This window comes from Cyanistes caeruleus, chromosome 1, assembly GCF_971803275.1.
Source record: "Cyanistes caeruleus chromosome 1, bCyaCae1.hap1.1, whole genome shotgun sequence".
Lineage (NCBI taxonomy): Eukaryota > Metazoa > Chordata > Aves > Passeriformes > Paridae > Cyanistes > Cyanistes caeruleus.
The window spans coordinates 77,164,055-77,178,578 of NC_141701.1; the positions used below are offsets into that span (position 1 = coordinate 77,164,055).

At 35.6% G+C, this 14,524-nt stretch overlaps 1 protein-coding gene across 12 annotated transcripts in view; it reads right to left on the reverse strand.

The window, feature by feature from the left end:
• Nucleotides 1-14,524, reverse strand: part of CDH18 (cadherin 18) — a 438,213-nt gene that overhangs the window by 18,132 nt on the left and 405,557 nt on the right. For all 12 annotated transcript variants that reach the window (XM_023922139.2, XM_086898493.1, XM_086898437.1 and 9 more), the window contains one exon: nucleotides 5,750-5,871. In XM_023922139.2, coding sequence (XP_023777907.1) covers nucleotides 5,750-5,871 — 122 coding nt within the window. The remainder of the gene's footprint in view (nucleotides 1-5,749; nucleotides 5,872-14,524) is intronic.

The window sequence follows — 14,524 nt, forward strand, 5'->3', positions numbered from 1 at the left end:
GGTTTTGATTTGTGCTGGAAAAAGTGTGAGTAACACAGAGATGTTTCTGTCATTGCTGAGCAGGGCTTGCACAGCATCAAGTTCTTTTCTGCTTCTTGTACTGCCCCACCAGCGAGGGGGTGGGGGATGCAGGAAAAGCTGCGAGAGGACACAGCCAGGACAGCTGACCCCAAATGACCAAAAGGATTTTCCATATCGTGCGATGTCATCCTCACTTATAAAGCTGGGGGAAGAAGAAGGAAGGAGGGGATGTTTGGAGTGATGGTGTTTGTCTTCCAAAGTCAGAGTTGCTACATGTGATGTTGCCCTGTCCTCACGGAGATGGCTGAACACCTGCCTGCCCATGGGAAGTGGTGATTTCCTTACTTTTCTTTGCTTGCATGTGCAGCTTTGGCTACATCTATTACACAGTCTTTATCTCAACCCACAAATTTTCTCACTTTTACTTTCCTGATTCTCTTCCCCATCCCACTGGTAGGGGAGAGAGCAAGTGGCTGTGTAAGGATAAGTTTCTAGCTGGGCTTAACGCATAACAACTCACCAGGGTATAATGCTTATTCCATTTACTATATACAATAAAGTACATTACATTGACTATACATATCTTAGACAATTAACAGTACTTACGATGTTTGTCAATAATATTTTTACTGGTTTGTCATAATACTTTTTGCTGAAGTGGAACAGAATAAGATCAGTCTGAAAAAATCTAAAATATCTATAATCATGCACACCACTTTTACCAAAGTCATGGCAATACTCATTGAAAATTTTGGCAAAAGCTAATTTTTCACTACTGAATTTTGCAAAGGTGGCACAACTGTTAGTGCAAATACCATGCAAAACCAGAAATATAGGATTTTATGAACTGTATTTAATTCATGAAGTTGGAATGGTATTTGGCACAGCAAGACAAAAAAAGGGGTGATAGAATGAAGAATATGTTCAAAATAATAAATTTCTGTTATTATCCAAATACTAAAAATGCCATTAAATACTGTACACACCTGTAAAAACTTCAGGTAAGACCATAATAAAAAGATACTATTTTATTAAATATTTTTTTGTAAATCCTCAGTGTTGTTTCTCAGTGAAATATAAGTCAATTTGCCACACAGCTTCAGCTTTTATTTGACAGCATGGTGCATAAATTTTCATCCTGTTGCCCTATACTTCCTAAAACATTCAGTGACATTTTACACAACACTGCTTCAAGAGCATGCAATTCTGCAACAAAAATACCTTTGATCAAGGCCTCAGTGACACATGACTAGTGTAAAAATTATTTGGTTTTAAGACTAACTTTATAACTCAAAATATACTGTCTATATTCCCTGATTTAACACATGTAAATTCAAGTATTCCCTGAATTCATGAACGTATGTAAAAAGTATAGCACCACATGGTATAACAGTTGTGCTTTTTCACATAGAAAATAAATATTGTATGTTTACTAGGATATGTCAAAGCATCTTTAGAGACCTGTTCTTAAACAGAAAGTTCACACATTTTCAGAAAAGATTTCTAAGACATTCATTTAGCAGTGAGAAACAACAGTATGTGTCATCTTGACATCCAAATGTACTATTAACTCTTTTCTAATTAATTGGCCAAGTACTTAATAGCCTATTAGCAGACATTAACATGTACCTTGCAGAACCTGATTATAATAAAAATGTAGACACATAATCTCAGCTTCAGTAAAGCCCTGCTGACAACATTGATAGGATGAAACTGAAGGGTCATGATATTTTTTTAAAGGCAAGACACGATGAGAAAAGAGAATTTCAAGAACTGAGGAGAACTAATTGAAGAAGACAGAGAGCAGGTGTTAATTCTACTCAGAATCATTTTAGAACTGAATCAATAAACAAGCAAATATACACATGACAAACACATAGCAGAGGCATTCCTTGCCAGCTAACATTGATTTCCTTTTTGGAAGACGGCAAAACGTCATTTTCCTACATTGGCTAAATTTCACAGTCATTCACAAAATCAGTATATGTCGAGAAGTCAGTATTCCCCAACTCTAAATGTCATCTAAGATAAAATCATAACTACTTCATCTACTTTAATATGTAATATCAACCAGGCTTCACTTGGAATCTATTGCAGATACTTTGTCTAGATTCTCAACTGTATGATTATTGACTAAAGCTGTCACTTCAGCATGGAAATTATAATCTTCTCATAAGCATTTTCTTTTTGACATGCCTTAGGTTTGGTCATTTAAACTTGAAAACACTTGAAGCTTTTATTTTATTTTATTTTATTTCAAGAAATAGAGCAGTGGAGGGAAAACATCAGGAGACAGGCTCTGCAATTAGATGATACAGTGATTTCACAGAAGGGTCTTCTGATAATAAACAAGCAAACAGAAAAAGTCTTTCAATGACTATCTACTGGTTAGTTTATCTCACACATATGGATATATTAATAACAGATGTGCTGAGAAAGGAAATAATGAATCTTACGGGACAGTGCAACATGGAAACCCAAGTCAAGCAAGTCTCCAGCAGTACAGAATTTGTTATTTAGGCATAGATCTTATGAAACATTCTCACAGGATGTGGATAACTCAAAATTATACTGTCTTTTCAGTACACCTGAAATGTACACAGTACATTCAGAATCATCCAGCTGAGACCCCTTTTATAGCAAATGGAACACTTTTTCTGCAATCACTTTATTTTCCCCTCCCTAATATTTGTTGAAGACCATTTACTTTTTTCTTTCCTTAGACTAGATGGCAACATCTGAGCAAAAGACACGGTCCTTTTGTGTTTTCTTTTGGCTTTTGCTTAGTGTTGCAATTTTTTTGGAACCTTATTCCAAATGCAAATAAATAGTTCATAACACATACGTAACTAAGTCCTGTTAGTTGAAGAATACACCATCAAGGTGGTAAAGCCTTTGGTATTAAACTAAGCTTGCAGAGTCCCTCACGGTGCCACTAATCTCCGGTACTGAACTGCAGTCTTGCTGAGGTCAGGAGTCATTCACATGAGCAACAGTAGCTCACGGAAAAGTACAAGGCTGACCGAAACATTGAGAAAATGCTATTGTATCCCTTAAAGATCTTGCCCATAAATTATCATTTGTAAAACGACTATTGGAGAATTAAAACTTTGATACAAAATGTTAGCTACTTACCAGAAATAACAGCCTCAGCAGGCCCAGTAAGGACTATTTCTGAGATAGCTTCACTGCATCCTTTACCTTATTATTGGTTATAAGAATTTAACATTTATTGCTAAATTATATAATTTTAAAAATATCAGAAAAAGTTGAAATCTGGTGCAACTAATGCTTAAAAGAGATTTTTTCTTACATTAGTTTTTTTTCCAGTTCTAATTCTTCTATATTTGCCTTTATATGAGGTTCTCAGAACATTATTTTTACTTTAAAAATAATTTAATAAGAGATATTCAGTTGACAGACCTACTTGGATTTTCCAGTGTCTCAATAATAGCACTATACACATACAGTCATTAGATAAGAGGGAAGGTCCTTGCACACATAATTGTTCTAAAAACAGGAAATAGGATGTCTTCTGTGAATTGTATATTACACAAGGAGAGAAATCCACAGTGATTTCCTACTTATGCTGGGCTGCTTATTGATCAGTGTAATAATAAATGTCTTACCAAGAGTATGATTATCAGCCCAACAAATCTACTTATGATATTGAATTGTTCAAAAAAGAAATGAGGAAGGGCTGACATTAAAGACCTTCCAATACTCAGTTGCCCAGCAATACAAAGACAAATGAAATTCATTATACATAAAGTCTTAACTTAATACCCATGATGATGATCTCTGATCTGACTATTAACTTTAATGATATTGGTGTTATGGCAGGCATAGTTTTTTTGCATCCCATGCTTCCTAGTGGTTAAAAAGCAAAGTCATTCTTAGAAACTGCTATGAAAGTACTAAAGATCAAAGCAGAGATCATCATATACTATGAAGCATAAACTATTTTAAGAATTATAAACCACTGCATACCTGCATCTTGAATCTCGATTCTATCTCAAGGTGAGTAGAATTGGAAAAAGTTTAAAGGAAGAAAAGATGAGTGATCAAAAGTCTGGAAGGGCTTTATCACTGACTGCCCCAGTTAAGTAGGACTGACTCAGTCTGGACAAGACAGCTAAAGGACAATGTGCTAGAGATTTATGCATGTCACAGAGATAATAAATAGAAATCAACTGCACTCCCTCTTTCTCTCCCAAGAGAACAGGTAAATATTGATTGAAGACAGTATAGAAAGCTTGAAAAAACAAAAAAAAAAAGGTTTTATTGAAGCATGCAATTAAGCTACAAAATTCCTTGGTGCATGAGGTAGCAGATACAAAATTTTATATCTTTTGTTGGAAACGTTAAGCTCATATAAGATGGTTATTAAAGGATTATTAAAAAATACACAAATCACATTTAGATCAGGAGATGACCTGAAAATGATCCGATACCAGGGAAGTCTGTGGTAAGTACCACACACACTTGCCATGTTCTTATACGATGCTTTTTGTGCCAGTTTTTGGCTACTGGTAGAGTGAAGATAACTTTTCTCAGGCTACAGTCAGATGATGTATGGAATTTTTATAGTCTCAGCTTTAAAAACAGAAATATGTCGCTATGCATTTGTATGCACTCTTTTTAAGGATTTGATTAAATATTGTTATTACTGTTGTGACATGCCTTGGGGAGGCAAAGAGTTACTATCAGATAAGCATTGTCCCACTCCAAACCCCTTATGAAGGGCAGCCCAGGAGTTCTGATTGGGTTTGAGTCCCTGGGGATTTCTCCCTTGTTGTGCTTCTAGTGGTCCCTGACCCTGAACTCCACCCTCAAGGGTGGAGACCCTCAAGACTTCTGTCCCTCACAAACCCCTGCTCTGCCTCTGTTTGGGGCTCTCTGTTCTGGATCTGAGTTTGTTCCCATGCTGAATAAACGGTTTCATGGACAGTAGCCCGTCTCGTTGGTGTTCCATGCTGGTCCCCAGAACCTTGTGGCTTCTCTGGACATGGTCCTGAGCTTGTGAACTACAACATATTACTAGTAATATATTCCTCAGGAAGGATATGAACTCATAATTGAAACATACAACCTGTGCAATGATGCAAAACAAACACAGTGTTGTGGGTAAAACTCAATCTATCCAGAAAAGCAAACTTGGAAAAGTTGTCAAACCCTGGGCTGCAATGATGTGCATCAATCAGAGGAGCAGTGGCTGGAATATGATTCAGCTATACATTCGCAGTTCTGGCCCTCCCCACGCTCATAGTTGTGAAAAACTCATTCAAGATCTGTTGTCTGATGACCCTTTATAGACGAGGGTAACCAACAAGCAAAGAGTGAGGATGTGAGCCATGCTCACCAACCATTTCAGTGAGCTGCATTTGAAACACTGCTACTATCTGGCACTTGGATGAGAGACGTTAAATCTGCTTCATTCACTTTGTTCAGGATAGAGGCTTGTCAAATTCTATCCCTTATCTGACAGGATTAATGTTTTACCTATTTTTACAGAAGATAGCTTGACTACTTCTTTTGCAGTAACAAGAAAGAGATATTGAACAAATGCCAATATTTTCTCCCTTTTGCTTAATACAATTAAAATTTCAATCAAATGTCAAATGCTAAAATGAAGTTGGAAAGAATTATAACATGTTCCAAACTTCTGACATATGTAAACAGAGTAATTGTTTTTTATCATTGGAAGAAATATAGGTGCGAGAGTTACCTGACCAGGCTTTGTATTTTCACAGACGACTACATCATAATCTCTGGCAAGCTCGGGAGGATTGTCATTGACATCCAGGATTCTAACACCAACTGGAACGTGGCTCACTAGCCCAGGGTTGTCTGTAAATCACACAGAATGGTATTAAGCTTTTTGAAATACTCAATATTTCATGTCATCCTCAATTTAAAAGCAGTTTATTAACTCAATAACAAGATGAAAACTGGATGCAGCTACAGAAATTTAGTTAACAGCATACTAAAAGATATTTGTTGTGCTTCATTAACTGTTTTAAAAAAAAAACAATCAAAAAGAATGGAAAGTATGGAAAGTATGAGTCTTAAGTCACTTAAATCAAATACAAGCTACTCTGGATTTGAAGTGTGAGGAAGCTGCTGGACGTATACTGCCACACTGTATGCTAAGAAATGATCAATTTCTTGGTAATGAGTGTTAAACTGTTATCACAATATTCAATTAAATCTAATACAAAAAATATTGAAGCATTTTTCTTTTTCACAATTCCTTAAAGAGCTTAGAAATAAAATGCAAATATAATAATAAAAGGCATAGGTATATATAAACTTTTCCCAAGCTGGAGTTCTGGTTTCTCACAAGTTACTATGGTATTTCACACAGCAGTTAGTGAGTGTGGCTTAAGCAGAAGAAAAGAAAGAAAGTTTAGCAGAAGAGAGTCTATTTTTTGCAAAATGAAAACAATATTTAAGTACCAGTGCCTTAGGCTATGATCTGTACTTTCATGAGAGCTCACCCTCAGAAAGATTACACCCTCAAAAAAGCACAATAAATAGAATTCTTTCAGTAAGAATAGACTTTCCATGATAAAATGGAAATAAAACCAAAAAAACCAACCAAACCCCACAATTCCTTTCAGTCTGTAACACCCTTGTTTTTACTTCTAAGTACTAAGGTAATTTCATTTTGTTGAAAGAATTATGTATTTAAACTTTTTATAATTATCTAATACATGCCTTCTGGAGTCTGTACAAGTATCAATCAGTAGGATGACAAACTTCATCTTACATTCACCAACTAAATGAGACTATCAGTAGAAGACAGTAAAGTCGGTCTTTCAAATGGAATAAAATGGAAGAATGGGGTATTATAGATCAACATTTTAAAAGTTCATGTCCCTGTATGTGCTCATGAGAAGAAAAAAACAGAAAAAAAAGAGATAGAAACATCAGTAGTCCAAGGTTATTCGTGGTGAAAACTTCATTCACCATGGCTATTTTTTGATCATAATTAATCCCTGCCATGTTTCTGTTAAGAAGGGTAATTTGTAAAATTCCTTATATTTGTCACACCTTGAATGATCTCTGCTCAGAATTCTGTAAAGCTTTGATGAGACGCATACTTGGCTTTAAAATCACCAGTGATGTAGGCTTAAAAGGAAAGAATATTTGAGAATGTTGAAATTATTTTACAAATGGAGAGATCTCTCTTTTTCTGTTTTCACATAAGATACTAGCCAAAGCATTGAGGTCTTAGAAGTTCCCACAGATTTTTCACATTCTCTTAACTAACATGTGGATTTTCTTATGATGATTTCAATTCACTTTTGAAACTTAGTCAATCATCCCCCAATAAAATGTTACTAGAAAAGAGATAGAAAAGCAACAAAAGACTAAACTGGCAGAGGAATGCTATTCCAAATTACCAGTAGCATTAGAAATTAGAATGTCAGAAGGTATTTATAGGTTTGCAAATTCCACTACCTTGCTGAAATTTTCCTTGAGTGCTTTTTTCTACTTTACCCTGAATCTATGAATATCTTTGTAATATGTAAATTATTGTGGTGCATTTGATTCAATTACCTTCTGTATTGTTAAATTGTACCCCCCTTTGTTAATAGTTTAGTCCCAGTTTTAGTCCCAGTTGTTCCCTCCTGCCCCGGTTGCCAATCCACCCGGATACCTGCCCCTTGTTCCTGAATGTTCCCTGCTCCCCCTCCCATTAAGTTGTCAATCCTCCCATGTGCCAACCTCCTGCCCGGACTGCACCCTTTGGAATTCCTATTCCTCCGAGCCCCATTGGCCCATGTGTCCCACTCTCCACCCCTGCTGTTCCCCATTGGTTTATATATTATGTAACCCTGCCTTGTGCTCCTCCCCTAAGTCTTCCCTATTGGGTTATTGTTTGTACACGCCCCTTGCTCCTCCTCCATATATAAGTTGCTGTAACCCTGTAACTTCTGTCTTCCATCCCTGGAATCTTCAAAAGAATAAATCCCTTTTGGAAGCCACATGGAAGACCTCTCCCTCGTCCTTGCTCCTGCCCTCAATGCTGGACAGCCAGTGCCGTAGGGCATAAGCCCTAAACCACTCTGCTTTCCAGGAGCAGCCCGCTCTTGGCTCGGTGCCCGGAGCTGGCTGGGGAAAATCTGGTACCGTGTCAGTAAACTAAGAGACTAGCAAGAATGAGGCTTTCTGTTGCCATCTAAAAAACACCATGAGTAGAAAAATTTGAGGAAAGTTAAAATGGTAGGGATATGTAAGTGAGGAAAGAATGAAACTTGGCTGTCCACTAAGTATTTGGAAGACGGGAGCCATTTATCTATCATTGCTGTTTTTCTGAAGGAAGAAATCTTCTCTCCAGGAGAACATCTGCAGTATGAGTATTAATACAGAAAGGTGTTTGTTCCTTTCCTGGAGGTAGGTCAAAAGACTGGGCAGAACAGCACGGACAGTATAGATTTAACATTTGTTACTGCTCACTTAAATGTAGCCTGCAACCCATTTAGGTAATATCTTCTGTCTACCTAACCAGACAAATTAAAAAATTTCTGTAATTAAAGAATATGATATCTATGGCTCAAAGAAGCTTTGGTTTTGAGGCTTTATTGGGGAGGTTCTTTAACCTAATTTTTAAGGTATGTGAATTAGAAAACGGTATAAATGAAAGGAAGGCCACAATGCACATAGAGAGTACATAAAGCATAATGAGCTACAAAGCAGGGATTACTGTAAAGGGTTAAAGAGTAATAATTTTTGAGGAGAATCATAAGCTGTAACGAAGAATTTGAACATCTTAATACTGCAGAAAATCTAGAAGAGTTTCATCAAGAAGGCAACAGAAGTTGTGGTTATCACATAATCACAGGATCACTGAAAAATCTTAGTTGAAGAGGACATCTAGAGGTCACTGGTCCTGTTTCCAGCTCAAAGCAGGGCCATCTTCAAAGGTACAAGAGGGCATAATAATTACATCTAAGAGGAAGGGAGGAAAAAAGCAGAGAGAGCACAGGGCAGTGGGTATCACAGATAAAGGACTGCTCTGTAGGCTTGGCATGTTTGGAATAGTTATTGGGGAAGAAAAAAAATCAAACTTTTTATTCCAGTGCATAACAAAAAGAGTTAAATACTTTTGTTTCAGTAGAGTACTGCAGACCTTTTTGCCTCACCCTGAGTTTGTCCTGTTGTATGCCTGTCACTACTACCTGGAGCAATCTTAGTTAGTCAGATTTGCAGTAGCTTTACAGAGAGATTTTATAGAGATTCAGAAAGTTTACCTTTATTTCTTCTGCAGCTGTTTTGCAGTACGAAGAATTTATAAATACCTCATCAGTTCGAAAGAGCTATTTATGCACAAGGTAATATTAGTAGCTCTCTGGAATCCGGTACCTCATGGGATCACTGACATTTGCAGGCAAATTTCCATACTGACAGGTTACTCAATACAAAATGCTAATGGTACGGTATTAACACCACTTGCCAAAACAGTCTTGAACAGTGTGCATACAGCATAAATTTGCATGAAAGGCAACAGAACAGTTTATAATGGGGAAAGAGAATGAGAAGGAATTGAAGGAAGTACAAGGATTTTTTTGCCTTTTTTTAAGTTTTGATTTTGAGAATCAACATATATTCCAGTCTTTATCAAGAACACGATTCACCTGCAATCTCCAAACCAATCTCTAATAACTGGCACTTTAATAGTACATTTTTCTTAATTAGACAAATTTCTTGCTGCAGTTTGGCAGATTTCCAGTTTTAAGATAATCAGTGCTGACATACCTTTCAGGCCTGTGCATTATAAAATATTGTGTCCTATTAGCATTATGCCTCAAGAGTACATTTTTCGAAGTGAATGCTCTCTGTTTTAAGGAGCAACTGAAGCAGAAACATTGCTCTGATTCACCTTTGCTGGGGACTTACTTTCTTATTTCTTGAGACCTTTCCCAGAATAAATGGTTCTTCTTCCAGAATACTAAACATCTGCCTGCAAAGTAAATCAATTGCATTATCAGATTTTCCATTGGCAAGTCCACTCTAAATATAAGGAAGACCCAATTAACAGCCAATGTGAAGCCTTGAATCTTCTCTTCTAATAGTTCCTGTGAGCAAAGTTTAAAACCCCTATTTAAGAAGAAAGATTTTTTTTAATATAGTTACTGATGTCTGTTTCTTTCCACCCTAACAAAATTCCTATAGACTTAATGAAAAAAAATTCTACCTGAATGACTTTCAGAATAGAAGTCCTGACAACAACAATCTTTTGTGGGTTTATTTGCTTTTTGCTTGTTTTGTTTTCTTGGTTTTTTATTTATTTTTTTTAAAGTTGGCTAATGGTAGAATGGTTCGTAACTGTTTACTATATAAGCCCATTTTGACATCTTTTCAAGACCTTACAATGCAAACCAATACTTAGGAAGTTCAACTAGCTCTCTATACCTTTACTTTTTAAAGAGAAGTACAAAGGACTCATCACATTTCCCTTAGAAAGATTTGTTTTAACAAATTAGAAGAATAAATATAGATCTAGGAAGGATAAAATATACTACCGAAACAAAGCTAAAGTGATGAAATAATGTCCAACATGCAAATGAGACTGGCAATATTAATAAATTACTGGTTTTAATTCAGGATGGTATATATGTGATAAACTAAATTTTCTGGCAGGGAGAAAATTATGCAGAATCTAAGAATAAGTGTAATGTTCCAGTCTTCTTTTTTGAGGAAGTTGGTTCTTCTAAATGTTACCTGAAGATGGATAGTAAATATTTTTATTTTTTTCTCAGCAAAATTTAACTTTTTACTGATGAACACAATGATGAAGTCACTGCTCACTTCTCCTTTGTCACAGAAGTAGTGATAGCAGCAGCAACTACAGAAGCAATAGTAATAATCATAGCACTGCAGTAGACCAAAAACATTTAGAGCTTTCAAGTTGGAAACCCTCTCTTGCCTTAATGCAAGCAAAATTCTCACAGATGCTGTTGGTGTTGACTGCCTGATTAGAACAGGGCACAAAACATACTGATTCTATGGCCAGAAATGTCCATTTTGAGATTTCTGACACAAAGCTTCAAATGGGGAAATAAATGCCATATGATTCCAAGTTCTATCCCCTTTCTGGGGCCCAATCTTAGTAGCTATGAAGAACCATACCCTACCCCATTTTCAGATGATAATGTAGGAATGTCTTCATCATAGCTTTTCCCAAAGAAATGGGAGAAGAAAATTCAACATGCTTAGAAGCCAATGACTAGCCAATATAAATGGGGAATAAGCATTGAAATTGGACTTAGAAACATAATTTCTTGAACTGGATGGAGAATTAACTGCCTTTCAACAGCTGTTGGATATTTAAAATAGCTTTTCTGTAGGCTTTCCTTATTGCATTGATAAGCACATTTAAAAGAACAGCACATATTGCTACATCCACATGAGTTTTGCACACTTCCAGGAATTGTTATTCCACCACTTCTCTGGGAAGTTTGTTCCAATGCCTGACTACCCTGTCAATGAAGAATTTTTTACTAATATCAAGATAAAATCTCCCCTGGTACAACTTTAAACCATTTCCTCTTGTTCTTTCTCTTGTTACTTGGTAGAAGAGGCCAACCCCCACCTTGCTGCAACCTCTTCTGAGGCAGGGGTAGAGAGCAATAACATCTTCCCTGAGCCTCTTTTTCTCCTGGCTAAATGGTTGGATTCAATGATCCTAGAAGTCTTTTCCAACCTTAGTGATTATATGGTGCTATAAATTCATATTGTTGTGATGCATTAGCTTGCCAAGGCTGAAACTGTGTATCATTGGTAAGTTTGGACAGAATACCAGTACTGTGTCCAGCTCTCACCTGTAAAAAGATAGCAGACATCCAGGTCATTGTCACTACATCAAGACCAATACAGTCTCAAAACTCAGAGCCTGCAGTTGTTTTTACAATCTACTTTAATCTCTTTCACATTTAGGAAAATACTTTTGTGACAGATTCTGTTTCTTGGAAAAATAAAGTATATGTTACCAATACCAAAAGTCCTTCAGAAACTGAGCTAGCAAGTAGGATGCAAGTGAAGTCAAAGATAAAGGATGAATGTGATTTTTTTTTCCCTTGGTGAAGGCAGGGTTTATGATAACAATTTTATTTCTTTTTCTGTACAATACCTACAGAGATAATCAGAAATATAAAAAACAATGCAAAAGACAATATTTCCCTCTAATATTTAAAAAAAAGTAGTCAATTTTATTTTTTTAAGTCTATTCTCTATTAGTACAAAAAATATTAGTTTTGAAGAAAAAGCTGAGACCCAAAATCACTATGGGGACATTTTATATTTATTTTAAGAAAAAAATAATTTCAAAGAAAAGCTGAAATCTAGCAACAGACTCAGTGGAATTAAACAATCATGCTCCTGTCCACCAGATACAAATGGTTAGTAGTTTATAAAACTGCAACAGCATTTTGTTCTGATTTAGATTACTTTCTTAAAGATATTTTAAAGAAAACATTTTCTAAAAACTAATTATTTGACACAAGCTATTAGAATTATTCTTGGTTATGTGGAAAAATTTAAAATGAGAAAACAAATTGGCACAAATTCTTGTTCTTTTCTTTTAGTATTGTATGCTAGGAAGCTATTCCTCCAAGGATTTTTTTCCTTCCGGCAATGCATATGTTTCCTTCATGTGTTTCAAAATAAACCAAAATCAATTGTGTATTTTTGTCTTTTGATTTCACTTTTTGTAAAATAAATCAGCTTGCCTCTTTAAAGCATTAACAGAAATACTTTTTATATTTTATATCTCTCCTCTACCTTCAGTTACCCTTCTCCATATGACAGTCCCATTTAGTGCTATCAAGAGTAATATCTTTTAATACCCTACCTAAATCTTAATAGTTTCTTTTCTGGAAACATAAAATGTGAAGAAGAATTGTCAAATTCTTCTCATAACTTGCTGTTTAATGATGGTAATAAGGGTAGCAATATTCCTGTGATTTTAAAGAACAGAGATAACCACACCTCACTATAAAAATAGTTATCTGTTTATCGGTTTATTTGATGTAATTATTGAACTTTCATTATTCAGCATCTCAAGGGGTTTTGTATTTCACTGCTGCATATTATTAGTTGTCTCTGTGAATCCTGTTTTCCTCTGAATTATGTAACCGTATCTTTATTTTTTTGTGCTAACCAAGACTTATTAAAAAACTACTTATAATTAGAAAAGGCACTTAATTTTTTTTTACTATAAGTCTTCTAAAATAACTGTTCTGAACTTTTATTCTTGTGAGTTTTCCCAACTTTTCACAAATTTAAATTCTGAGCTGAGTTTGTTGGCAGTCTATTAAAATCTGTCTGAAAGTTCTTTCTTTGAGTAGTTTTTTGAATGAAAAAAAATGACTTTTTCCTGGTATCCTTTCCATAGCACATAGGGTATTTGCATAGTTTGTCCAGGAAGTACTGCTCTACCTCAACACTTTGGTATTTTTTCTCCTGAAGTTCATATAAGAAGTATGCATGACAAAGTAAGTACAGAAGATGTATAAACAAAGAAAATGTATTTGTTTGGTTAAGGTTTTTTCCCAATATTTGATGTTTTTTTAACACGTTGGAGATTTCTGTTTTGGTTTTTTTTTTTCTGTAAAATCAATTGCATAATGATATCTCTTTGGTATTTTGATTTCTAATTCATTACAGTTTCAAACCTCTGTATGTACGGTATCCTTTCACATGGTCATTTTTTGCTGTCTCTTGATAGGACTTCATTAAGTCTGGGGGATCTGACAGAACCTGGAATGAAACACCATTATTTCAGTTCTCCTGTTCTATACAGCCTCTCCACAGCTTTGCAAATTAGGAGCTCTGTTGTATTGACCCTTCAAACGCAGGTTTTTTGCACCCATTGTATTCAAGTTGGGCTTTTAAGCAAATAATGGAAGATAGCCTGATTTTCCATTTTCAGCCACTGCAGAGCATTTTGGAGACGCTCAGGAGCACCACAACTCTATCCCTAAGCTTTTGATGATCTAATCTAAATCCAGAAATCCACTCTACACAGCGATATGATAACCAACTACATAAGAGAAATATGCAAAAACTTTCCAGTAGAAGGTACCTTTAAGATCTTTAAAATGTAAGCACTTTACTTTAAAAAATCACTTTTCTAGTTAGAAGCACAGTTATTATCCATTTAAATGTCCAGTGTTTTATGATCTCCAATAATCTTTTGATGTTAACATCACCTGAAAAACATATCAAGAAGTCAGTTTGCTCTGTTTTCTTCTTTTATTTTCTCCTCCACATTAAAAACATGGTTCCCAGTATCAAAAAATCACAGGATCATTGATTTTGAAGGTGCCTCCACAGATCGCATGTCTAACCCCTCTGCTCAAAGCTGGATCTACAATGTATATTGCCCTGGGCCATGTCCAGTTGGGTTCTGAATGTCTCCAAGACAGAGGATCCACAACCTCTCAATGTGACCTGTCGTAATTTTTGATCAATCTCACAGTAAAATCATGTTTCT